General features: G+C 36.6%; 1 protein-coding gene across 1 annotated transcript in view; it reads left to right on the top strand.

Moving 5' to 3' along the window:
- THSD7A (thrombospondin type 1 domain containing 7A) overlaps nt 1-27,214 on the top strand; it is a 194,621-nt gene that overhangs the window by 122,238 nt on the left and 45,169 nt on the right. Inside the window, exons 7-11 of the mRNA XM_061344712.1 lie at nt 2,299-2,490; nt 10,395-10,629; nt 13,616-13,731; nt 16,484-16,616; nt 19,628-19,731. Coding sequence (XP_061200696.1) covers nt 2,299-2,490; nt 10,395-10,629; nt 13,616-13,731; nt 16,484-16,616; nt 19,628-19,731 — 780 coding nt within the window. The remainder of the gene's footprint in view (nt 1-2,298; nt 2,491-10,394; nt 10,630-13,615; nt 13,732-16,483; nt 16,617-19,627; nt 19,732-27,214) is intronic.

The following is a 27,214-nucleotide window of genomic DNA, read 5'->3' as shown; positions in this document are numbered from 1 at the left end:
GTAAGGTTCACTCCTTTTGCACCTTTTTTGCTATTCTTTGGAAGACAATTTTGAAGTGTGATCCTACGTCTTGTTCTTTAACCCGAACCTATATTGTTCTGCCAAAGCACGCAGGAATCCCTTCTGCAGTTGTGTCAGGGTGTAATGACCTGTGATACAAAAGTAGGAGCAATTGATCCAAAGATTGAGTCCAGTGAGAGAAGCAGTGAGGGAGGAGATCTAAAAAGCCTTTGGCAGGGCCCAATTTTGTGGTTTATAGTATAGGAAAATACAGTTTTTGTGACTGTCTCAATCTCAAATGTCTTTATAACCCAGATGACTATGACTACTTTAGGCTGGTTTAAAAAGCACGTTCTTCAGGACTTCCCCTGGTTTGCAGAGCCAAGAAAGGTTGATGTTTGCAGTTCTGTTGTGTCTGAAGGTTCTGTCTAAAAATATTTACCTGGATGAAAGGCAATAAAAGATTTACCTGGTAATAAAATATTTACCTGATTGAAAGGATAATACTGGATGGATGGCTCTCATCTTTTTCTCTTTTATAAAGAATTTGGTCATTAATAGTTCCAGGACTCATGACATATCACTAATACTAAGGAACCTTCTATTTTCAGGAACATAGTTTATCAGAGATTGAGAGGTTTTGAGACTTTGTAAACCTTGAATGACAAAAATGTAGTTTCTCTTTAGGTTGGCATTTGATTCATTTTATTGTTATTCTGTTAAGCAATAAAAGCCTAATTTGAGACTTGGGTAAAGCAGTGTTGATAGTTTTTTGGCTTAATTTACAGCAATCACAGTTCTCACTGAATTAGCTTTTCAGAATCCAGGTGGTAGTTTTTAACACTGGCTGATGTCTTCCTGTACTGTAGAGTATTTAATGTTTATTTCTAACAAATATTGTGTTGTATTGAAGAGATGTTCATTTGCATATCTTGGTGATATGCTGTTTTGTAGATGTTAGCTATTAAAACAAAGGGATTGACATGGATGGACTGTAGCAAGTGCAATGCTATAGACACTCCTGTTCAGTCCCGTTAAGATCACGTATGCCTCAATAGTGGCAGATTGAGTAGATGAAACATAATTCAACAGAAGGTTTTATGCCCTATACTGAAAGATTGTATAGCAGAAAAGGCATTCAGATGTTTCAAAATGTTACACTTTTCAGGAAATAAATAAACAAAAAAATCATGTCTACAAATGAATTGGCTTTTCCCGTGCCTTGATCTTACCCAGTTAACAGGGCCTCAGAAGTCCAGTGTGCTCTTACATGCAATTTTTTCACAATTCTTGTAATTGGCATAGCATATTGGGCTACTGCTCAGTTCATGTTGCTTTTCATTGCAAGCACTTTCTGTAAATGGTTTTTCATTTTTTCCGTCTTAGTTCATTTTTTTCAACCTTAGTTCATTTTTTCCATCATCTGCTCCAAAGTGAGTATTTATCCTGCTGCTTTTGTCACTGTCACTGAGTTTTACCAGCCTCAGAATATGTGATCATTTTTTCATTCCTCATTTAATGGATATTAACTGATTTCATCAGGAAATCATATGTCACCTTACAAAACTAACTACATTGTGGTTAGGGTGCTGTTCAGACAGATCTCAAGCACAGGATTTCCTTACTGAAAGCAAAAGCAGCTCTGCTACTTAAACATTAGCTAGTATTTCATTAAACAGATTATGTTTATAATAAAATGTGTCGCACTGATGTGACAGAATTCAAGTGCATAGATCTTGTTATACTTCCATGACACAGTGATGTGTTACTGGTTTGCTAATGAATGAAGATATTTCTGGCCAAACAAGACATGCTGACACAGCTTACTACAGCTTTCTTCATATTTTGATGCAGGGCTGAAATTCAAAGGATGAATTGTGGGTTATAAAACTGGCTAAGCTGGAAGTTAGGATACTTTTCACTTTCTCCCATGAACATGGGTGAAGAAAAAGTGATTACTGTATATACGTTTCCATGCACATAGTTTTCCATTGGTGTATTACTCTGTTATTCACATTAGGATTTTCTGTGGAATCAAATATGAATTAACAAAACAAAAGTCTAAAGACCACCCAGGCTGGCATTCGCTTCAGCAGCATATCAAGTTAAACTAGGTTTAAGCATGTTCTTATAGAATCAAAGCAGAGGAGACAAGTCATTGTAATAAAAAAAAATAAATCTATTTACCTTGTTTATATAGAAGAGAATCTAATTTATTTGTGTGCCCATCTGGACTAGATTGCTCATTTTAAGTTAATTTAACAAATGATAGACTGCTACTGGCCTTTTCTTTCCCAGGAGAAGAGGTTGACAGACAGCTGTGTAGAGATGCTATCTACCCAGTCCCAGTCGTCTGTGAAGCTCCATGCCCAAAGGATTGTGTTCTCAGCATGTGGTCTGCGTGGTCCTCCTGCTCCCACACCTGCTCCGGCAAAACCACAGAAGGGAAGCAGATGCGTGCCCGCTCCATTCTGGCATATGCAGGTGAAGGTAAGGTCGCATACTCTTGCAGACTCTTGTTTGACTGTGAATTCCCAACTCTCTTTGTAATGTCAAAGTAATTTCTTGATCGATAGAAATGAATTATTAGATGGAGTTCTGGTTTTTTAAATATAGAACAATTATTAAATGCTTATCCTACAATTACTCATAGTACCTAAGCTGCTTTAAAGAGGAGATTTTATTTTGCTTATTTCAATTAAAGTTGCCTTTTTATTATTCTGCATAATGTTACTGTTTTGATTTCAAAAGTATGGGTTTCTCATTTTCTATTAAAATTAAACAATGTAGATACTTTATCCTATGTGGACCTCTAGAGAGATATTTAGAGTATTGTTAGTAATTTGGGAGGATACAAATATGATGCTGAAAAGTTGAGAGTTTTAATTGGTTTAAATGCTAACAAATGGCTTTTGTAGCTTCTTAGCTCAAATTGGTAAATAATGTTACCCAATAACATTTTTATTCATATTAAGACCTTTGTTTTACCCTGCAAATCCTCAGTCACGTGAATGGCTTTCATTCATGCAAATGATTGTTGTGCAGCATCTGGAGCAAATGCAAAGAGAAGATATAGCTGGGGTATAAATAAGAAGAATAAAAAGGTTTTAGATGCATGTTTAGTGTCTATCCTTTGATGATTTTCCATGCTTCCTATAACTCGTTTTGTTTTATTCTTAAGTATTTTGTTTTATTCTTAAGTATTTTGTTTTATTCTTAAGTATGTTCGGGGGTAATAAAGCAAGCGCATTCTATATGTAACATGGTTCGAAACCAGCCTTGTCAGGTGTGCCAGGGTCCAACTGTGAAAATTCCTTGTGCAACACCGGGGGCGAGGAGACACAGCCACCATGAGTTACTGGAAAACTTTTACTCACTTGTATTGCTGACAGGAAATTTCTGTGCCTTCAATATAAAAGGATGTTTTAGTTCTTCCTTGAAATCATTAAGCATTTTATTACCTCAAGATGAAATGATGAAATTCAGCTGAAAAGTTGAAGCTGTAAGACATGGAAGCAGTGAAAGAGAGTATCTGTTCTGAGAAAAAAAAACAACAACAAACAACAAAAAAAGGCCAGGCTTCATCTTATACCGAAACACTTATCTGTTTGCAAACACAATTAACCTCATTGCTAAAATATACTGTGTATTTGACAGAAGTCAGGTAATTGTAGACAGAAAAACATAAAAAGTGTAGCAGCGCAGGCACATTCAACCTTTTTCCTGAAAGGGACCTTTGCTAGAAGTGTAAGAGGCAATCATAACTATACACATTTTAGTAGATGATTCAAATTACTTAGAAATTACTTAGATAGATCTATGTAACAAAGTAGAAAAGCTCTTAAAATAATAAGAAAAATTAGTTTATGTTGTGTTTGGGGTTTTTTTAATAATGCATGAAATGGACTCATTGAGAGAAGCAGTCATGTTTCATATGGATGATAATATGTAACAACATGCTAAGGCTTCGAAGGTTCTTTCATTTATTTATATAGTTCCATTCTCTGGAGTTTGTACACAGTGCAAAGGAGCATGGTGTTAAAGATAATCGTATGATAATCAAGTAAACATAAATTCATGTGCTTCTTGCTTTTCCACGAAGGTCAAGATAATAGCTTTTCAAAATGCTTAAGAAATTTTAGAGACAGAAATTTAACATCTTGACAAGCATGCCACAGAAGTGACAAACTAAATCACTCCAGAAAAGGAATCCTTTTAAAAAAGATATTCATTTTATTATGACTTTGATACTTAACACAACTTAGACTAATTTGCAAGGCTACATGTACAGCAAAGCAGTTAAGCGTTGCCTGGATTTTTAGCTATGTGAATTTTATTTATTTCTATTGTACAATGATCAGAATCAGTAATGAGTGATCACAAAGACTGATAGGTCTCAAGCCACAGAGATACTACTGAAGCAATCCCTAAACTACTGCTGAGAAAGCTAACTCATTACCTAGATGTTGCAGTGTGTCAGCTTTGCTCGAACCCTGACCTCTTTACTGCTGTTCCAAGATAAGGTTATTCTGTGCTTTTTTCAGGGATACAAACCTGTATGCCTACCTAGCTTACAGCAATTCACTCACATCTTGGTCAGATATCTTAAACACCATGCTTCTTTGCACTCTGTATGAACTCCAGAGAATAAAAATACATAAATAAATAACCTTCCAAGGCGTAGCATGTTTTTACAACTCCGGCTAGAAGGTATTATTCAATTCTGCTTGTGTTACATTCAAAAAGTATTAGTTTAGCTTTTATGTTTCACTGAAATTAGACTTATTGTCATCTGTCTCCTAGCACATCATTTATGCCTTTTAGTCATTTGCTGTGTGACAAATAACTGAATGACTTTTCACCTTCAGAATTGCATGACAGAGATCAGCTGTGTTCCCAAAACATAAATCATGGATTGAGTAGTTGGTGCTGGGGGGTCATTTTATGTTCTGGGAGCACATAATATATTCTCTATTCTGCTGATGTGAAAAGGGAGCTTCATGTGAACCATTTTGAAACATGCAGGTTTTAGTTCTATTCAGGGATTTAAAAAATGTGCATTATTGTTGGTGAAAACTCTGTAAACACCATGTATAACTAAAATTCTCAAATGTCGTAAACATAATAATAATTCCATTTGCACATTAAAAGTTCTGAAAATCAGTTCACTTCAGATGAACAGTCCCAGAGGTGTTCCCTTTAGGATTTTTGAACCTTTCCTTGAGCTGTTGCTAACACTTGCTGTCAATATTAATTAATTAAAGAACATGCAACCAACTTGGATACTAAGATGACTTAAGGAGTCCAGGTTTAATACTGTGAGCCCTTGTTCACATGCATCTTCCTGCTAGTCATGAAGAATTCAGCCTGCAAGCCTAGGAAGATCAAAGCATTGCAGGCTTTACATATACAGTGAATATTGCAATCTCTCAATGTGTCTGAAGTGCTTAATTCTTGTTCACTGGGGTACTTAAATATGAACACCCCACTGAAATTTTTGAGGTTCTGTAAATAGGTTGAAATAGGTTTTTTTATTTGGCTCTCGTATGGCTCCATATTGTCTATGATGGTTCAGTTCCTTTCCTCTTTGAAATAAAAAATACTATATTCTGTCATTTTGCTTTTAGTGTTGGCAGATGACTGTCATGCTATGTCATTTCACACTTTTAGACCTTATTTCTCTTCTCAATTACCAGCTATCTATGCTGCTGAATTGGTTTGAAGAAACCATCAAGTTAGCATAACTGGCCACCAGGAAACAGTCACAGTATAATCAATTTTCCTGGATGACTTAGAATAGGAATAATTCCATAGTATTATAATAATTCCTTGGTGAGAAGAATAGCTTCATACGAAAATTGAAGCCATATGTAAACTACAGTAGTGACAACTTTTTCTAATGAGCTCTGGGATACGACTGCCCCTCCAGCAGCACACCGACTTCTGCTTGAGCTGTGAGTTGACCTCACCTGTACTCTCTTAGCAGCATTTCCTCATTCTGAACAACACCTCTTCCTCATGGTCAAACCATACACACTGCAGAGCCTCAAGCTCAGTGTGGTTATGCACATCTGTTATGGGCTTATTTAGTAGTGTTCAGTGGAGAAAGAGAGAGGAGTCTCTTTTCCCAAGATAAAGGTTTTTCTGTGGTTTGTGAGATGACTCCGTGTGGAAACTGGTGTCACAATAACCATTTTTATATCTTTTCTGAGATCATTGCCCTCAGCTTGAAGGTTTGCAAGGTGAAATGATTTATAAGTTTGCTTGTCTGTGAGCCTGTCTATAGTGGTAGCTCATTTGTGTCACTGTCAAATACATCTTCATGGTACAGTAAGAAACTCAGGAAAGCCACTGTCTCAAAATATAAAATGACAGCAAAGAACATAATGATGTTACCTGATATGGCTGTTCTGCGTAAGTCTAGTAAAGACATCATATGCAGCTCAGCATCTCTCTGTTGAACGTAGGGTTTCTCTATTTTTGTTTTATTTTCTGTTTAATATATCTGTAAATTCCTTTCCTGCTTACAAGAAATCTTATATAATTAGTAATACACTCTAAGACTACTTTACATAGCCCATGACCTGACATTAAAAAATACTAAATTAGTCTTAATTTTTTAGTAGATAGTAGATACACAGATTGATTCTGTATTAATTATGCACTACCATTGATTGACACTGCAAAATCAGTGTCATACAGCATAACACTAATGCTGTGGATACATTCCAAGTTTTATCAGTAGTGAATGACTGATACTAATCTTGGAAAAGTAAAGATAGAAAAAAAATAAAGAATCCCACAAGTCAAATGCAAAGAAAAAAAAAATCATCTGATTAAAAAGAAGCTTAATAAAATGAGAGTGAAGGACTATTTTGTTTGAAATATTTCTTAGGGCAGGGATGCATATGCATGGCAATGTCTACTGTGGCTATTGTATGTTCATAGATTAGCAAAGTATAATGCCAGAAAGACTATTTAATGTGACCTCATATATCACAGACAATTAAATATCAGAGTTAGTCTAGAGCATCAGTTGTCCGTCTCATCAGGTATTCTCTTTGACAAGGGCGAACAGCTCATACTTCTCATATATCTTACTGAACCTGTAAGCTGTATCAAAGGAGTTTCTTTGCAACTTCAGGGGTCTTATGGTTGATGTGCTTTAAAATTTGATTCCTGTTAAAATTCCAGTGCACTTTGACTTCATAGTTGCAAAAGGGAAGTTATACTAAGGTATTTTCAATGGAAATGAGTAGCACCTCACTCCAGATTACAAAAGGTACTTCAGTCACATGTGTTTTCTCCAGCTTTAGGATTATTCCAGCGGTTTTAAAAAGCATATATAAAATTGCATGCATTTGTAAAATGAGTGATATCAAAATGCTTAATTAAAATTATCCTAAATGCTTTAAAAATGTTTAAGCATATTAAAATTTGGAAGCTGTAAAGAAAAGTCACAAAAAACCCCAAAAAACCCAAAAACTTGAAGAGCCAATCGTTTAATATCCTAGAGTGAGATGTGTTACCCATTAGCAGCTCCAAATCAGGTAGAAAAGCAATTTAAGCTTATGACAATTTTGTTAGTCTTCAAAGAAACTAATCTTATATCTCTTCTATTTTATGAGTAATATGGAAGTCCCTTTGTAAAGATAGCCTTTCATTTTCAAGCTTGATTTGCTTAAGTATCCAAAACCAGAAAGAAATGCTTCACCTCCAACTGGTTTTGCACCTTGAAATGATTATTTTTAGTACAGCCAAGCAGTTTACAGTCATCTGACCGTGTATTATATAAAATGTAATTAGGATTTTATGTCACTTTTTCATATATCCTAAGAGTAAATGTCGGGGGGGGGGGTTGGCTTTTTTTTTTTTTTGCGTGATACCTGCTTGGTGAAAGGCTCTTAAAGCCCTACCCTTGTTACCCCTACACAGATCTTGTAAAAGGCATCTCTAATTGCCAATTTTCCAACCCCTTCTGCTTATTTCTGTAACTTTTTTAATTTGAGGGACGCAAGAAAATACTGTTTTCCTGTAAAGAATGGTATACTGATTCAGAAATAAATAATATATTTTCTATTATTACAAAGATTTGGTATAGTAATAGTTGGTTTATATTTCAGTACTGTTGTTTCCATATGTTTTCATTCTTTCCATAGTTTTAAAAATACTAATATAATCTGAACAGAACTGGATTCCCACAGAGCTGCAGATATTCATGCCCCAGTGTTTTTCATTTACAAGTCAATGTCACTCCTAATTTTTCCCTGAATATACATTCTTGCATAGCTGTCAAAACTGAATCAAAGTTGTCACTTTATTTTCAAAAGCCTTAGGAACTGGTGGCTATGGCTTCTATTCCTGGGGAAACATTTTTTCCCACACACACCCCTTTAATTTATTCAATTTGCTTAAATATTTCCCTTTTGTTTCTCCTTCAGATGGAAATAGTTAATTTTGTAACCTTCTGTATCTTTTCTAAATTCTCCTTTATCTAACCCTCGTACTGGGGCAACATGTCTAGATGTCTCATGGGGATCAATTTTCCTCGTATGCCAAATAATTTGTGACTTTACTATCTGAATTTTTTTTTTATTTATTTTTTCAAAATACACTTTCCTAATTTTTTTGCTTATATTCCTGTCAGTGGTAGATAGAAAAAAATTTATTTCCTGAAGGGATCTGCTTGAATAACTTTTTGAAACTGATTACATTACCATAAATTTGTCATAATTTTGTTTTACCTTTTTTTTTATTTCTCTTGGGTTTTTTGGAAAATGGTTATGATGTTTTATCTTGATGCTTTGGATATTGATATATATTCTAAGCAATTCTAAAAGACTCAAGTTGCACCTATTCTAAGCCAAAATCCAATTTAATTCCAGTCATTGTTTAATTACTTTCTCACATTTTTAGGTTTTTCTAATGGCCCTTTGCAAAAGTTAAGATTAGCTAGTCTTTGGCATGACATCTCAGTTAATAAGATGTTTGCTGTTGCTTGCTTCCATCAATATTTTTAACCTGAAGTCAGCATTTAAAAATATCTCTATGGAAATAATTTGAGAATTTACATTTTTGTCCTGTGGTTTCACTATAATGGCCTTTTCCTCAGGTTTGCTGCAGATCTAGACACCTCACCAAGCAACTCAGAGTATAAAGCATTTTCAGGCTTGTGACACTTCACTTGTGTTGGAGTACTTGAAACATCCATTTTTAATTTTATTACATTTAGTTGTTTGTTCATTTTCTCTCAACAATAACTGCTTAAAACCACTTCACTCTTGCATTCCTCTGGAGCAGGAGGTCAACCTGAAGTTCAGTGTTGGAATATAAAGGCTGTTATGCTGTCTGACATGCACTTGGTGTAAGCTGACAGTTTTATCTTTAGAGGAAAGTTGTATGGGTCATCTGCAGTAACTAATTAAAAGTTCCTCTTTCAGTTATCTTTCTTACTGTTCTTGTCTTTTAGAGAAAGACTAAATTGTTATTTAGATTTTCTTTGACTAACCATCACTTGGAAATAAGAGTTCTGTTGTTCCTGTGTAAGCCACGAATTAAGTCTTAAACCTAGATTCTGTATGTCTAGTAACACTAGAGACCTAGCATACGTGCTGTCCATTCACAGAGCTAGACATCTAGTAGCCTATGATCATGTCTAGTAGGAAAGACCTGTTCTTTACTCACGGAGGATTGGGAGGCCAGATTAGCTTTGAAATGCTTGAATATAAGAAAGTGAACATATTATCTGAAACTGGACACAACAAAGATGGCATTATCTGAGCTTTTCTTCACAGTTATTGACACATTAATGCATTTTAATCTCAACTTGCAACAGCCTTTGTTAGCTCAGTCTGGACCTGAAATTACCAGCTGTGCCACCCTCTTTGGTAATTACATAACATGGGGAAATATCCACTGGGAACTAGGACAGTAGCTCCAAAATTCTTTTTAATTGGTCTGTGAATTGCACACAGACAGTGGTCTCTACACATGCGTAACTATAATATTTAACCATTTCTTCTGCCTAGAGCCTTCACACATTTTTGTGTTTCTTGAAGTCTCTTTTAGAGAACCCCAAAATAAAAAGGCTGTAGATTACTCCAAGCACATTAGTGTGCTATAAAAGTTATGATTGTTTTGGCATCCTTATTGTACACTTTTATATTTACTGTCTATATACAGTCTGTTCTTTGTAGTTTGTTGCCCGGAGTTTGTTCAAAGTCAGTATTGGGCATTTGAAAAGGAGGAAAAAAGAACAGCATTTCTTTCATGTAATCGAAGTGATAATATGTAACTAGTAAGATTTCAAAGTGGTCATGTTTTGTTTGTTTTTTTTAATAAAACACTTGATTTCCTTCCCCTCTATGAACTTTTGCCCTGTTTTATTGTTCCAGGAGGAATACAGTGCCCAAATAGTAGTGCCCTACAGGAAACACGCAGCTGTAACGAACACTCTTGCACTGTGTATCATTGGCAGACTGGCCCATGGGGACAGTGCATAGAGGACACGTCTGTCTCTGCTTTTAATTCCTCTGCCAGCTGGAATGGGGAGGCCACCTGTTCCGTAGGGATGCAGACAAGAAAGGTCATCTGTGTGAGAGTCAACGTGGGACAAGTGGGCCCAAAAAAGTAAAGATTTTGAACAGTATCTTCATGCTGTAGTTAACTTATGTATTTGCTGCTTTATATTTGTATCACCAGCGACTGCATGCAAAGGCAAAAAGACCTTCTTTGTGTTCTCATGAGGGAAAAATTAACCTTTTAAAAATACAAAACTGAAGCAACGGGAGGACTACATAAACCCATTCTTGCTATTGATTTTTACAGTGGTGTTTACAGTGCTGATTCTGCTGACAGCTGAGTGACTGCTAAATCCAGTTGGCCCTTATCATCAGGCTGAGTCACAATAAGAGTCTTGGGGTACATGGATGATGTGCAGTGCAGCTACATGGATGAGTGCAGTTCACTAAAATACATGTTTGGATCTAAATACAATACAATCCATGTTAGTGCACCTTCTTAGAAGCAGACCAAGGAGGTGAAGCACAGTGGAGCTCTGACAGGGAATTAGTTTGACAGCCTTTGTGAGGATTTTTTTTTCCCATATATATGTTTAAGACATCCCTTTGGCCCATTGATTTAATTTTACAGTTTAATATATGACCAGGGTTAAATACAGATTAGCTGCTAGTAAAATGCATTTGATAATATATTCATGCAGTTTTCAGTCTGTCAGTATACACCACCCAGGATAAATTCAAAGCTGGAAGAGGTGATAGTAGAGGTCATTTAGAAGGTTCATGAGGCAGCTGTTCTCACACTAAATATTTGCATGGTGTCTGAAATTTGTTTCTTTACTCAACAGTAGACTTATTCCCGATTTACTTTAAATGGAAATATGAGGACTAATACCAGCATATTTGGTTATCTAAATTGTTGCATATCTGCATTAAGTTGCTGTTTTATTCAGCCATGATACCATTATATCTTTTATTTGTTACTCATTTTACATAACAAAAAGACAAAACAAAACACAACACTAGTGATTTGTCTTCCTCTTAAAATCCACTGTTAATGTCTCTGCCTTTGATTCAACCCTAAATTTTTGAGAGAAGGCCTGTTTTATTGTGTCATAAATGGATCCCCCCCACGCCCCAGAGCTCCACCCCCACCCTGTGAAACGAAATAGAAGTCTTGGTTGACCCATCAAATTGTCACGTTAAAATCACTGAATTGTTTTTAAAGACCCAAATATTTAACATGAAAGTGTAAACATAAATCTTGTTTTAAGTTCCCCTTAATAAAAAGGATTCCTGTGGTAAGACACAATCAATATTATTGGCCTTATCTACCTCAAAATTTGCAGGTATCTTTTCTGGTTTACTTGACCTTGAGTAAGCACTGCAAAAAAAATCAATACTTTAAGCCACATATACTAAATACAAACAATATAAAAGATAGAAATGGAGTTCTAATTGAACTAATTGCCTTGCCCAAGAATCTGAAGAATTGTAGTGTTCAGTGCTCCTGAAAGATGAAACAGTGAATTTGTGAAAACAGTGAACGTGTATAATTCAGGCTTTTTTTGTATACTTACAATCTTTGTTGTTCTTTAAGGAAAAAGTCATTAGTAGGCCTATGTTCAGTACTTTTTAGAAGTGCTTTTAATTTTAACCTTAGATAAATTTCTGAAAACATAGTCAATGCATTTAATTGATGACACACCTTTTTTTAAGACCATATATAATCTGATTTTACAAAGAAACAAGGCAAAACTTGACTTAAAATATAGAGAGAGTTTATGCAGAGGTGATGGAGGTTTGTGTTGCTATAGTTAGAATATTCCATGGTCTTTTGCATAGGTATTTTAAGGGAGGAAAGGAAACGATGTAGATGTCATTACAAGAAGGCACCAAGAAGTTGGTGCTGGTTCACAGAATTGGATCATACTCTGAGAATTTTATGTAAATTGACAGGAAACTGCAGAGACAACCAATGGAAATAATGAGCTAGTGAGTGTTATTGCTGAAGAGTATGTTTCTGTAAAGCTTCAATTCAACTTTTCTTCTTTGCATCTGCTTCTCCCCCCCACTGCACAGGCATAGTTCTTCACTCACTGTGGAGATCACATTTTCTAGGTAGTTCATCACTAGATTTGCCTGTGCTCCCTTCAGCCTGCCAAGAAAGATGCCTTGAGAAAGCCAAGCTTCCCCAGCTCATCCAATCCAAATATAAAACTGGTCTCTCATCCCTCTGGTCTCAGACACCCAGCAACCACAAATCATAGTAATGATTTTCTCTAATGAGCCAAAAGCTCCAAAATGCAGAAGTGATATTTTTCTTGCCTCTTTACATATTCCCCTGACAGTCCACAGTCTGTATGCTTTTAGAGCAATAGTAATTTTTAAGTTTTTTTTAAAGATTTGCAGTACTTCTGCAAGAGTTATTACATCATTCTGAAAACAAGTAGTGCGGCGTAGAGAGTTGTTTGTCCTTGATGAAAAAATAGGAACACAGAATGGGGAAAATGACCGGGGTTAATGAGTCCCATATGCGGCAGTCCAGTAATCCCTTTTATGTGCTGATCCAGAATCTTCCTAAAGCAAGCGAGTTTTCTGTCCCTTCTGAGCGTCTTTCACAGTCTCATTGATCTGGCAGTTTCACACCAATTTCTGGTTTCTGTCATGATCATGCCGAGCTTATACCTATTTGTTCCTGGATTAGCAGTGTTCAGTTTAAACATTCCTCCTTCCAGAGTTTATGCTTCTGTATGAGGAGCTAAAAATGTGTTTCACTAAGCTAAACTAGATCGTTTTCCTTCAGAATCATTTGAAAGCTTGAAAGTAACGGTCAAAAGGCAGAGATTGGAATGGTGAGTGAGGAATGATTATTTTAAGTTAAATCCCCAGGTGCAGAATACACCAGGTTTCACTTGCTTTCACCAGATGTATTTAAATGCTAATAGTTTTTATTTCTGTGCTTCATCCTGATGAATTCTGGGCAACTAGCACTCCCATTGTGTGCCTACAGGCATTCAGTACCTCTCATGATTCTCTGCTTCACAGCAGAATGATTGTTTATTTGATAATGCTTCTTTTTCATTTTTTTTTTTTAGATGCCCTGAGAGCCTCAGACCGGAAACTGTGAGGCCTTGTCTGCTTCCCTGTAGGAAAGACTGTATTGTGACTCCATTCAGTGACTGGACACTGTGTCCTTCTTCATGTCAAGAAGGTAATTTCAGCCATTGTGTGCTAGTAGACAGATTTCAAGAAAGAAAGAGAGACTAGCAGTCACTTATGGCAACGGGCTTATACACGTCTCTTTCTGACAGAGTACATGTAATAGCTGGTACAGCAGGTGCAGGGAGGATACAGCATTTTTTATTAAAAGAATGGTTATTTTTATAAATTTTCTTTATGCATCTGGTTTTTTTTTTCGCCATTTTATCAACTTTTATGTTACAAAATCCCATTTGCGTCTTCTGCTGATAAAGAGATAACTACTCATGGAGTAAACACATAACAGAACAGATTTAGAATTGTAGCATTTGAATTACCAGATTATAAAATGGTCACTTTTGGTCTTTGAAAATACACATGCTGCTTGCTCATGAGAAAAACTTGAGGCTTTATCCACAAGGAGATAGACAGGTACATAGACGTGTGAATAGATATGCATGTGTTTATAATTTTGACTGGTTTCTTCTACTTAAAGGAAAATTGAAGGGAAGTTAATAAAAAATTAGGTGACTTTTAAGTTGATGGTAATGGTCCGATTTCAACATACATTCCACTACCGTTTTAATATATTTGGCAAAGCTCTTCAAAGCAGTGCAGGTCTCCCCTGAATTTTTATTACACTGCAATCGTACATGAAGTTAAAGTGATGACTGGCTTAATATTGCCTGCATTTTTATGCCTTGTTGCCTTTTCTGTTTCAAGCTTAACCAGAGGTGATTTTCTAATATGCACTATTGCAGACAGACTCTCTATTACCCCATGTTCCACTGGCTGTTAATCCCTGTGTGGGTTGTGGTGATTTCTCACAACTACCAGAATGTAAGATACTGTGACTTCAAATATACACACTTTGAATGTTATGGCCAATCCTGTATGCTTTTTAAAGAACACAAGTATAAAGGCAGACAATTAAGACCATTGAATCTGAATCTGTGAAATAGTTATTCATTACTGGCCTTATTCAGCTGGGACAGTTAATTTTCATCCTAGTAGCCAGTACTGTGCTATGTTTTGGCTTTAGTCTGAGAATAATGTTGATAACACATTGATGTTTTAGTTGTTTCTAAGTAATGCTTACTGTAAGTCAAGCACTTTTCAATCTCATGCTCTGCCAGTGAGGAGGGCCACAAGAAGCCAGGAGGGAGTGGAGACAGGACACCTCACCCAAACTAGCCAAAGGGGTATTCCATACCACAGCACGTCATGCCATTACAGGAACTGCCAGTATAGGAACATGGCACATCATGCTAGTAATAGTATGGAACTAGGGGGAGTTATCTAGAAGAGCAGATCAATGCTTGTGTTGGGCTGGGTCAGCAGGTCGTGAGCAACGGTATTGTGCATCACTTGTCTTTCTTGGATTTATTTCTTTCTCTTTTCCTTATTATTTTTGTTGTTATCGTCATCTTCATTATGATTATGATTATTATTATTACATTTTACTTTATTTCAATTATCAAGCTGTTCTTATCTCAGCCTACCATTCCTACCTTTTTCCAATTCTTCTCCCCATCCCACTGAGGAGGGGGGAAGTGAGTGAGCAAACGGATGCATGGTACATAGCTGCTGCTGAGGTTAAACCACAACATTAAATACTATGTTATATTGCATCATAATTCATATTTTTGTTGGGGCAGATCATCTTGGATGAAAATGTCATCCTTTTGTGTCCTCATTTCCATGGGTATTAAGAAAGTTCATAACTGAATGAGCATTTCTTCACACATATTTACTACAAAGTATTATGTAGGCTCCTGTAAAACAATGTGGTTGTGAACGAGTACTAGCATTCTGTCTATTCAGTGAGTCAAACTCTCTTTATACTACACAAACAATTTTTATTTCATGGGGTTTACCCATTTGTGTCAGCAAGCTGGTCAGCAGCTCTGCTGAGCCACATGTCTGTCCTGCCCCTTTTGCCAGCTCCTGGCATCTCCTGGAGCTGATTGACTTGTGAGTGGAGGGTTTCCTCTGCGTTGAAAAGCAGCCAGGTGGTGGAGAGCCACCACTGGGATTCTCCTACTGCTTGCTTGTAATTACAATTGTTTGGCCATGGTCCAGTGTTCAGACAAGCTGCAGCTGCTGTAATAACCCGCCAAAAGCTGGTATCAACCCAGTCAACCAAATGGCTGTGCTACAGCTATCTGGGGAAAAAAAATAATTTTAAAAAGTATCTAAATTTCCAAGATTTTTACCAAACAGTGTTTGTAAGTTAGGTATTTCTTTGGAAATAACATAGATTTGTGGCTCTTCTCTTAACTTTCTGCCTGAAGAGCTGATATCTGAAGATGAGTGAAATCAAAATTCGTACGGGAACTATTTATTGGTTATCATTAATAATGAATGACTATAGTAATTAAAACCTGTAAACTGTAAATTAAGTCCAGATTGGAATTTCTGTTTCTGGTTTTACATGGAAATGATTAGGGCAAACTTACACTTTGAAAGTGTAGGAGCAAACTGAGCTGGTTTAATTTCTGTCCACTTGAACTGTGTATTCATATCAGCTGTATATTCATTTGTTCAGTATTACTACTATTGCTTTCTGTTTAGTTCTGCTTCCTTGCCTTTAGCTGAGATTAAAATGTTTTCTCTATTATGTTTTATTTTCTGCTTATGGACAAAATAGCATATCAGTGCTACAGCAGTCTGTTCAAATACCGGTTACGTTAAATCTTATTTTTGCCCTAATTACTGTCATCCCTATGTAGTATCAGGAGAAACAAGTTCTTTACTCTTTGCAGGAGGTGTCACAGTAAAGAAACAGTCTCGTCACAGAGTCATCATCCAGCTTCCTGCCAATGGTGGTCGAGAGTGCCCAGACTCTTTGTTTGAGGAAAAGGAATGTGAAGCTTCTCCCATGTGCTATAGCTACAGGTACTGTTAGTCTGCAGACAACTCAGGCATGATTTTTTTAACTTGTACTACTACTAGAGTTTGCTGAATTCGTAACAGGAGGTGGCTCTCTGGTGGTAGATGTGCCATCCCTGGAGACATCCAAGGCTAGGCTGGATGTGGTTCTGAGCAACTTGATCTAGTTGAAGATGTGTCTGCTCATTGTCGGGTCAGTTGGGCTTGATGACCTTTGAAGTTCTTTTCCAATTCAATCTATTCTATGATCCTATGATTCTAGTATGTATTGTGTAGAAAAATAGGATTCATAGCTACTATATCAAGCTTTCAGAACAGAATATAGACTTAGTTGGGCCCATAGTGAATTGCTGGTTCATTTTGTTCCTGTTTCTTTGCATGAACATGGCAACAACTAAGAATTATTTTCCAGGATAAATATTTCCTAGCAACGACTTTGACATTCCATACCATAAAAAAAAAATAATCGTACCTTCTAAACTATCCAAAGCATTGAAATGCAGCATTATCTGTTTAGGAGAGCTGAGTCGTATGCCACACTGTACCATGGATTGTGTCCTCTATCTTTCCATCCTGTCAGCCCTGAGACAGTCCACAGTTGAGACAAAATTGTTTGTGTTGACCTGATCTTCCCCAGAGAATGCTGAGAACTGTTCCAGCCATGGGGATCTCCGGCCTAACTGCATAAGCAAATTTTCAGGCAGTTCCATAGTATGCATCTGAGCAGTGTGGGAAGGTCTAGACATACAACAAGATCTGGCTGCTGACACAATCAAAATATAGAAAATTCTGATGCAGTTGGTTGGATTTACTTGACAAAATTTTAAAAATTCCTTCTATTTTTTTTTGATGAATAATGAGTATCAAACATTTTTGGAAGCCGATGTTCTTTTTCTTCCATGAAATTACTCTCTGTTGCAGAAGTGCAAATAGAATTTAGTCTTTTTTTAGTGAAACAAAATTAAGATTAAAGAAATATGATACTTTCATCATCTGGTACAAATTATTACTGCAAATTCATTAGGAGATCACCTGTATGTAAGTGAAAGATATGAAAGGATGTAAAAGAGCATTGGGAAACTACTAAAATCAGTACTCCAAACATCAGAGAAATATAGCTTGAAAACGTTTTCTAGTTGATCCAGAGCCAGAGTTTTGTCTTTTAAAGTGCCGACTCTTGTCCCTTTAATAGCTTCAGTATCAAATTTTCTTGAGCTAGTGCATTATAATGTCCTGAGCAGAAGAAAGGAGTTGCTGAGGAGGGGTAGATGAGGTGATTTGCATTTCATGACACAAACTAATACTAAACACATTTTCTGTCTACTTCCTTTAGCATCTTTCTGACCTATGCACATGCTGCAATAGGTGGACTCACATGTTCAGCTTGGCTCATGCCTTAGCTCAGATACTGGCCTACAGAGGCAGGTTGCAATGAAACTTGAGGTGCAAAACCGTTGAGATAATTATAAACATGAGAGCAGCTGATGGCTTGAGCTGTGGATGTAGCTTTTTTTTTCCTCCCATTCTGAGTAATTCAGACAACTGTGAATTATTTGAGATGTGACAATAGCCTGACTTGTCTGGGTTTGTTATATTTAAGGCCTAGGGTATTCTGCATCACTAGAAGGAACTTTTTAAAAGTAGCAGTTTACATTCATGACAAAATTATTTAAGAAGCACAATACTGCATTTGTTATTAAAGTTTTTTGCATGTTGTTTTTGTCTGTTTTATTTTTATGTGCTCTGGGCCCATGTTCACACTGTGTTGGGTCTCTTTGTATGCTTCACATTTGCCATTCAGTTACTGGAGACCCCAGGTGCTCTTGGATTGCCTGAGGCACCCTCATAGCCATTTAGACTGACTGTCCCAGTACTTTGCTGTAGTTGGGGTTTCTTTTTGATTCTGATTTCTCCTTTTGGGATAGTATTTGGAAGATGAAGCTTAGCAAAGGAATTAGCTTGCTATGAAAACTTTACCCTTGTAATCATGTCATTTGAAATTTGAGAAAACAAAACATAAATCCCAAGACTTTGCTCATCTGACCTCATCTTTGTCTCTACAAACTCCAAGACTTGTTTGTGGTTCAAGCAAGGCAGAATTGCTCCACTTGCTGTTGTGTTGCAAGGCATGCCTAAGGGAAGGGGAGGGGGGAAGCCCTGGGAAAGAGCAAAGAAGGAAGAGGAGGAAATGCTCTGACACCTATATGAAACTACTTGCCTATATGAGTACTTATTGCCAAAAGACACTCCCAGTACTGCATGAATCAGAAATCAACCCTGGAGCTTTACCTCTGGACTGTATTTTCAAAACTCCAACACATCTTTGCTTCACTGAAATATGTGGAAAAAAGAAAGAAGTGAAAGTGAGAAAGAGGAGAGGTTTATTAGGGAATGCTAGTATTTAAAAGTCATCCTTATTTAATGGGTCCATGTTGGTTTTATGAGATGTAAGTGTCATGTCCCTAAATCCACTTTTCAAATTTTAGTATGTCATTTTGTTGACTGGTAAGGTACTCTGAGGATTCTCAGGTATAAATCCATAGCAAAGAAATTATTTTATTAAATGGGTATTCAAGTCATATAATTTAATTCTTTTATATAGTATTCTCTTTTTTGAAATTTCTTTCTCACGTGTTATATAACTGTGCTAATACTTTGTATTAATGTATAATCCTCATATTGTGGTTTGTATTCACTTTGTATTTATAAGGTAGTGTTAATGTACCTTTGTACTTTGAAATTCTTGAAAATATGTATGGTTTGCTTTCTCTTTCTTCCTTTACCTCCTCCTTCCTTCCCTGTGTTCTCAATGGCCTGGTTCTGAAAGGAGCAAAAAAGTTAATAGGAAAGAGGGAAAAGTTTACAATATTGTTACTATTTGTCGTGAACTGTCTGGGACCAGTTAGCATTAATAAGCAACATCTTATAGTAGTTTCTAATACTTGTGCTGCCACAGTTTTGATGGCTACAAGTTTAGATGAATTGTTTGCAGTTGATTGCTTCCCCCCTCATTTCAGGTGGAAGACCCACAAGTGGCGCAGGTGCCAGCTAGTACCATGGTACGTGCGCCAAGACAGTCCAGGAGCACATGAGACTTGTGGACCTGGTCTACAGTCAAGAGGTTAGACCCTTTGTTTCTGTCATTATTCCTCAGAAATCTGTAGCTGCCCTAGTGTGGGAGATGCCTAGAATTTTGGTTATTATAACCTAACATTTATTTTTATGTAACTTTATACACATTGGCAAAGGAAAATACTGAATGCTAGCAGTGTGCTTCCTAACCAGTATCTGACAAATGTTTTATTCATAATGTATCAGTGTTAATCTATTTTTAAGTATAGCTACAACATTAGTCACTTATTATATGGTATTGTTTGTTAGGTTTATTTCACTACCCTTACCTGAAGCAAATTTGCAGGGGTGTTTCTGGAAAGCATATGCTTTGAACCAGCTGCTGGTTGGACTTCAAAATCACTGACCATTTAAGCCCAGTGATCCAGACATTTTTCCACCGTTTCCATCTAATAGCAAATAATTTTTGCATTCAGTTCCAGCTTTACTGTCACCTGTCTTCATAGAGAATTTTGTAGTTTGAACAAAATTGCATGTGTGTGACTCTGTTAAATGTAGTCAGGAGAAGGGGTTTCTTAGGTGCATTAAATAAAGTCTGTGTGAAAATAAATGTAGTTCCTACATACTGTGTTTCAGTGACTGAATTGCTTTGAACTACTAGTCAACCCTGAATTCCAGGAAGGTTTTTTTCTTTTGCCTTTTCTGAGTGCAAACTCCTATCCATTAAAACAATATCGGCTCAGCAGATTGTGGAATTCCTGAGCAAGGACACTACTAACTGCAGAAGGGTCATTAACTTCCTTGAAGTATTAGAGGAGGTTATGATGTACTTAAAAAAGTCGTAGCATACATCTTCAGCTAGTACCTCCTACCACTTACTCAGTGTTGCAGATCAATTTAGGACTTACCACAGAATAAAACATGAAGGTATTGCCTGCTAATACAAAAGGCTTCTGACTGTGGTAATTCTTTCAAAGGTCTATCAGTAATGCAATCTAATTCTATTAGCTCTGGAGGATAACATTCAGATTACACACTGAGAAAATAAGATTTCTATCTTTGATGGTAGGAGTTCAGATAATACAAAATGTCATATTGTATTTGTATAGTAGTACCTAAATCTCTTGGCTGCCCCAAAGTCTGTTAACAAAGAAACTGTAGTGCATGCAAATTGCTTTTTAATATTCTTGTGTGTCATAAGAGTTTCTTTTTTCATAATTGTAGCTCCAGTCACTTGCAGTACATACACATATTAAGAAATACAGGATTCTGGAATTACTGGCCATACAGTTTTCAAATTTGGTAAAACAGAATGGCAAAGTTTCCTTCTGGTACTACACAGAGTTTGATCTTGCAATGGACGATGCTTTCAAGCAGTAGTCTCGCTCCTACAAGCAGATGTAATCAAAGTAGCTCTCTAGTGTAGTGGTCAAGCAGTAGGATGAGCAATCATTAATTAAGAACTGTGGGAGCAGCTAAGCCTAAAGAAAGCAGATGGGTTTGGTATAATTCTGTAATGTTTCTGAGATCAGCTGTTAGAAAGGGAAGATTTTTGTTTGCTCCTGTTTTTATTAAGTCTATCCAATGTATAAATTTCATTATAGAATACACAGAGGAAATTATTTAAGTTGGATAGCCAAGGATTATCTGTGACTCAGTCTTAAATACCTAAATCTTATCTAGCCTGTTGCAGTGATGAAAGTTATAGGCATTAAAGACAAAGCATTTTTTTTTTCCAGTATTTTTCGCAGTGACGTAAATGACATAAATTAACATAAAATGTAAGTTTTGAGCACAGGTATATTATGTCTCAAGTCTCAGTGTTTTAATACCTGGCAATACGTTGAATAGATCTTTTGTGCTTAGTAATGTAAACTGTTATTCTGAAGGAGCTAAATAAACTAATACAGTTTTTCTTTAGATTCTGAAAAGTAAAATATTTTGTTGTTCCTTGAGCACATTTATAATGAATATGTCTTGGAAGTTAAAGTTGATTTTTTGCATTCCCTTTCCCCTCTTACATTTCTAATTCTGCCGTGAAAATAGCCATGTGTGAATTTTCAGGGAAGCACATTATTTTGTTTGGTCCTCTGCACAAGAGTTGATTTCATGCAAGGTGCCCACAGAAGGGATGCTGACCTGAAAGCAAGCATCTTCCTGACTGAGCTCTGCTCTGGATAGTATTAAGAAGATTTCACCAGTTTCTGAATAAAGACTTTGGAAGAGGTTTTGTTCCCTCTCCCTGCTAATTCTCCTGCATACTTATCTTCTCATAAAGTTTCTACTGGCTATGGAAAATGTTGCATGATAATATGTTATTGAAAATTCTTTACTATAATCATTTATTTAAAGATGATTTTGTGATGTAGATTCAGAAAAAGACTGATCTACTGTGAAAGTCCTTTTAACAACCCCAAAATCATGAAATGCTAAGCACTGAAATATGAAATCCACTTTGTATAGCATTCTGATACTTCATTCATAATGTGATACTGGAATACAGATATTTTGAACAGTACATTTAACTGATAGTGATTTCTGTACAAATGTTTACCAAAGTGTGAAAACTGTAGACATAGAAGCATTCCTTTTCCAATTGAAAAAGAGTTGTCTCTGAAATTTATTATGCTCATGAATGCAGAAATCACACATTCATCTGTTTGTGGTAATTTACTTTTGATGACAAAGGGAAACAATAATCTTGCAGAAGTAATCTCAGCCCATGTAATGCCCTTTCATTTTTTGTCAATGTAAGTTAAAGCAAGTAATTGCATTCTTGTGTGTGGGAACAGTTCTCAGTTCTTTTTAACTGCAAAGGTATGTTGTCAGTGCTATTTGTTTGTCCAGTTTCTGATACGATTGCCTATGCACAAACACTGTAACACATAATATATCAGTAAATAGGTTAAATAAGAAAGAGTGGGAATGTACACCAGGGAAAAGGATCAACTGACTATACATTTATTAGCAGTTTATTTTGAACAAAATAATCTTGTTATTTTTCATACTTTAGTTAGAAAGATAATTTAATTTGAAGGAAATCTAGAAGTTGGAAATTATTAAAAATGACTGGTTAGGTGTCTGATCTTAAGAGTCTATACGTAACAAGAGCATATGCATGCTTTTTTTTATATCACAGCTTTACTATTTACATTTCTGTTCTTCAGATTTTTTATCACATTGGTGTTTCTTGGCAGAAGAGATATTTGGGTGAATCATAAAGTTTTGAACTGTGATTCATTGTTAAAGACAGTTCTCTTTCTAAGTGTCTTGTATAATAAAGGTTTTGTTACCAATCATGTAAGTTTAAATGAACAAATGTCACAAAATTAGAACTTTGGTCAGTGTAGAGTAAGCATAATAAAAGGGTTTGGTGGGTTTTGGTTTTTGTTTTAAGGAAAGATTTCCTTTAGTTTTTTTTAAAGAAAAATGTTTGATCATTATTCATGCACATGATGAAGTTATTTATATCTAAACCTAAGCACAGTAATATAGCATTTAGTACCTAGAGCAGAAAATTCGTTGTTACAGTCATGAACCTTATTTGAGCAAGGCAGATAGTCATGACAATTGTGTTGAATTTCTATGATGAATGAAAATTCGCAATATCACTGGTAAAATGGCTTTTAACAGTGGATAAGCAGGGCAGGAATATTACAGAATTGCAGTAACTTTAGGCTTCTTATTGTCTTTTTTTCAAAACCCTCAAGAGAGAATACTATGGCTGCAACAGCTAAGAGTTTGAAACTTTCTTTTGACACTACCCAGAAAGAGTGGGACATGTAGAGAAAAGCCATATTTTACTGCAACAGCATTTATGTTGTGTTTATTTTTGTAACTGTTTCTCCTTTAAGATGCGTAAATTGACCAAATGTCTTGGTGAGTCTCCTGAAATCCAGGAGGGAGAGGCAGGCAAAAAGTGCTGGTGAATACAAAATAGCAATAAAAGTACAAAAACCAGAAGAGAGTAAATGTTTGATAAAACCAGGCTACTAGAATTCGGTGGAGATGTCGGCTATAAAACTCACTGTGAGAGGAACTTGCTACAGATAGTGTGTGCTAAGAGATGCTGCTTTGTATTTTTAAGGCTGGATTTATTAGCACATAACTCCAAAGTTACGTACAAAGTTTGGAACTGTGAATAGTATAGGTTATGTTACGCTCGTATCTTTAAAAATCTATGTCAGTAACCCTCATGTCCAGTGACATCTGAAGGAACTTAGAAATAAAGTTCAAATCCCTTTTGTATCATATAGGAAGGCCTTGTAAACTTACTAAAAAACTTGTTTTGCCAGTAGCAGATTTAAGTAGGGCTTGTTGGACTACACCCCAGTGCTGGTCAAAAAGACATGTAGCAGATGAGAAGCTCGAGTGCCCAAACTTAATTAACCTAATTGCCTAATCACAACATGATGTATGTGGCTGGATGCACATGGTAAGGGCTACCCCAGTGACAGAAAAGAGATCTGTAAAAGGATGCACAGGCTGCAGTCCTTGCCACCATAAATCTTCCTCAGAGTTTTGTAGGGGGAGTGGGATGAAAATTTTGAAATCTGTCAGTGTATTCTGTAATACCAAGAGGAAGATTATTTGTAAAATTTAAGCAGAAGTATAAATAACCTGGTTATCAGAGAAAATACCTGAATAGCTTGCTTGATGTCACTGGGAATTGGCCATTATTAAAAAGCTGATCCTGAGTTCCCACAGTTTTTCATTTGCAGGGTGTACATAGAGTTATTTGAAAAACAGTAGAGCAGGGCATTGGGCAAAGTTTCCCAGGATGGCTGTGAGCACACGAGGAAGCCTTGCAGGCTTCTCTAGGCACTGGGAAGGCTCAGAGGCAGCGCCGGTAGTCAAAAGCTCTTTCTGCTCACTGTGGCTAAGCATGGACAGCAGCTTACTCCTCTGGGCATTGCTTATGGGGTGGGAGGATTTGCTCTTGTGGGGCTTTCATGCCCTGATTGAAAGCACAAGGAAGGAGACAAAATCCTGAAGGAGTGGTGTTCCTTCATGGAGCTACAAAAACTATTTAAACAGATGAGAGTGCCCTATTGTCAGATTCATATTTTAGTCACTGCAAAGGACAACGGGCAGCTTCAGTTTTTGTACTGAAGTGAATTTGGAAAAAAGTGCTGAAGAGCACTATTTTGCATGAGAAATAATTTTTTATTGACAAAACAAGAGCCAAAATCTCTAGACATTGTTCAGCAAAACACAGTGTTATTCTCTTTGGCTTCTATTTTTACAAAACTACTGGCATGTGCTTCTTCTTCATAACAGAAATATTTTATCATGGTCTATCTAGTCTGTGGTGTCCCACAGAAAAAAAAACCCAAGCAAACACAAAACCACAGATGCATTCATAGCCTGTGCAGCATTGATAGGTGTAAAAACGTTACTGTGCTGAAATAATTCTTGCCTTTCTGTAAATTAAACAGAATGTTTTTATTGTTAAAAATCATGGAATCATAGAATAGTTAGGGTTGGAAAGGACCTTAAGATCATCTAGTTCCAACCCCCCTGCCATGGGCAGGGACACCTCACACTAAACCATGTCACCCAAGGCTCTGTCCAACCTGGCTTTGAACACTGCCAAGGATGGAGCATTCACAACCTCCCTGGGCAACCCATTCCAGTTCCTCACCACCCTAACAGGAAAGAATTTCCTCCTTATATCCAATCTAAACTTCCCCTGTTTGTTTGAACCCGTTACCCCTTATCCTATCACTACAGTCCCTAATGAAGAGTCCATCCCCAGCATCCCTATAGGCCCCCTTCAGATACTGGAAGGCTGCTATGAGGTCTCCACGCAGCCTTCTCCAGGCTGAACAGTCCCAGCTTTCTCAGCCTATCTTCATATGGGAGGTGCTCCAGTCCCCTGATCATCCTCATGGCCCTCCTCTGGACTTGTTCCAACAGTTCCATGTCCTTTTTATGTTGAGGACACCAGAACTGCACACAATACTCCAAGTGAGGTCTCATGAGAGCAGAGTAAAGGGGCAGGATCACCTCCTTCAACCTGCTGGTCACGCTGCTCTTGATGCAGCCCAGGATATGGTTGGCTTTCTGGGCTGTGAGTGCACACTGAAGCCGCCTCATGTTCATTTTCTCATCGACCAACACCCCCAAGTCCTCCTCCACAGGGCTGCTCTGAATCTCTTAATATTATAACAAATGCTTAAATACTTAACAATTGAAAAAATGGTATCACATGTGTTGTAAAACAAAGGATATAGAGCAAACCCATTTATAAAACACTATATTTTAGATGTAGGAGTCACTGAATCTCACATCTCAGTGAAATCTCAGTGAAGTATACTAGTGATAATAACACTGGCAAGGTTTTTATATAAACCCACACATAAAAAGACTTGTAAAAATACAGTCCTAGTGTTTCATTATGCCAACAACAAATATATTAGCTTGTAGTCCCCTGTGGCTTGGTGTTAATAATGCTATCAGATAAAGTTTTAATTACATCAAAGTCCCTGTCTAGAAAATTTAGACTGAAGCTTATTTCACACCTTTCTTCTGGGAGATAAGAATTGTTAAATACCAAAACAATTTTGTAGGTGGTTTCCATGTAAATGTGATTGGGTTTTTAGCTGTACTGGTGTTTTATGTTTTCACGTAACAATTATTTGGGCTTAATACAGTAATAGAAGTACCATGCTCTTTACACTTCCTGCTAATGTCTGTAATAAATATAACATGGTTGTATAGGCAAAATAATTAGTCTGGCACTGCATGGCTTTATAGTAGTTGAAGACATTTCTCTGTATAGTGAGTTCATCATCGATCTCAGTGATTTTTGCAGAATAGAATTAAGGATCAGAGAGGCAGGGGATGAGTTTGCCTGAATTAGGTTGTGAGTGAAAAAAGTAACTCCAGTAACAGTAGAAGCTTTTCAGATGTCAAGTAAGACAATTACCTGACCAAAATAATGTATTAATGGAATGCATATAGTTGTCAAAATCCCAGCTTGGAGTAATGGAAAAATACACTCTCTTCAACAGTCAAAAGGAGTATAGACCTTTCAAATTGGTACTTGAATTTGAATAACAGGAAAATGGAATATACAACAAATCATCCAAGTCTTGTCAACTAGAAGTAGCATGAATAGTTATGGACAGGCACTGTGAAAATTAACATTCAGGAACTGATTTAGTATGCCAAGCTGTCCTCTAATTTGTGTTGTTATTAAGGTAAAATATTTAGGTCTCAAGAATGAAGAGTATTCCTGCTTTGATTGCTACAATACAACTGACAGTTAATCTGGAAAAAAAACCCCAAAGTGTTAATCCTCAGGGGAGCTTCTCACCTGGGTCTGCTTGATGTAAATTGGATGTGCTAATGCAGATCTGAAAAAAATTTATGGCAAAGTGAATAACCATCCACAGAGTAATCTTTAATAACCAGGATAGATCAGGGAATGAATATTGGCTTAAATAAAAACTCAATTTAGCTAGATAGAAAGAATGTTCTTCAATGGACAGTGTTTATGGCCTATCAAAGGACTAAATGGAGATGCA

This window comes from Neopsephotus bourkii, unplaced genomic scaffold, assembly GCF_033783945.1.
Source record: "Neopsephotus bourkii isolate Nb327-2 ecotype Australia unplaced genomic scaffold, CSIRO-AGI_Nbou_v1 NB_233, whole genome shotgun sequence".
NCBI lineage: Eukaryota > Metazoa > Chordata > Aves > Psittaciformes > Psittacidae > Neopsephotus > Neopsephotus bourkii.
This window is presented reverse-complemented; position numbering and strand designations above follow the sequence as displayed.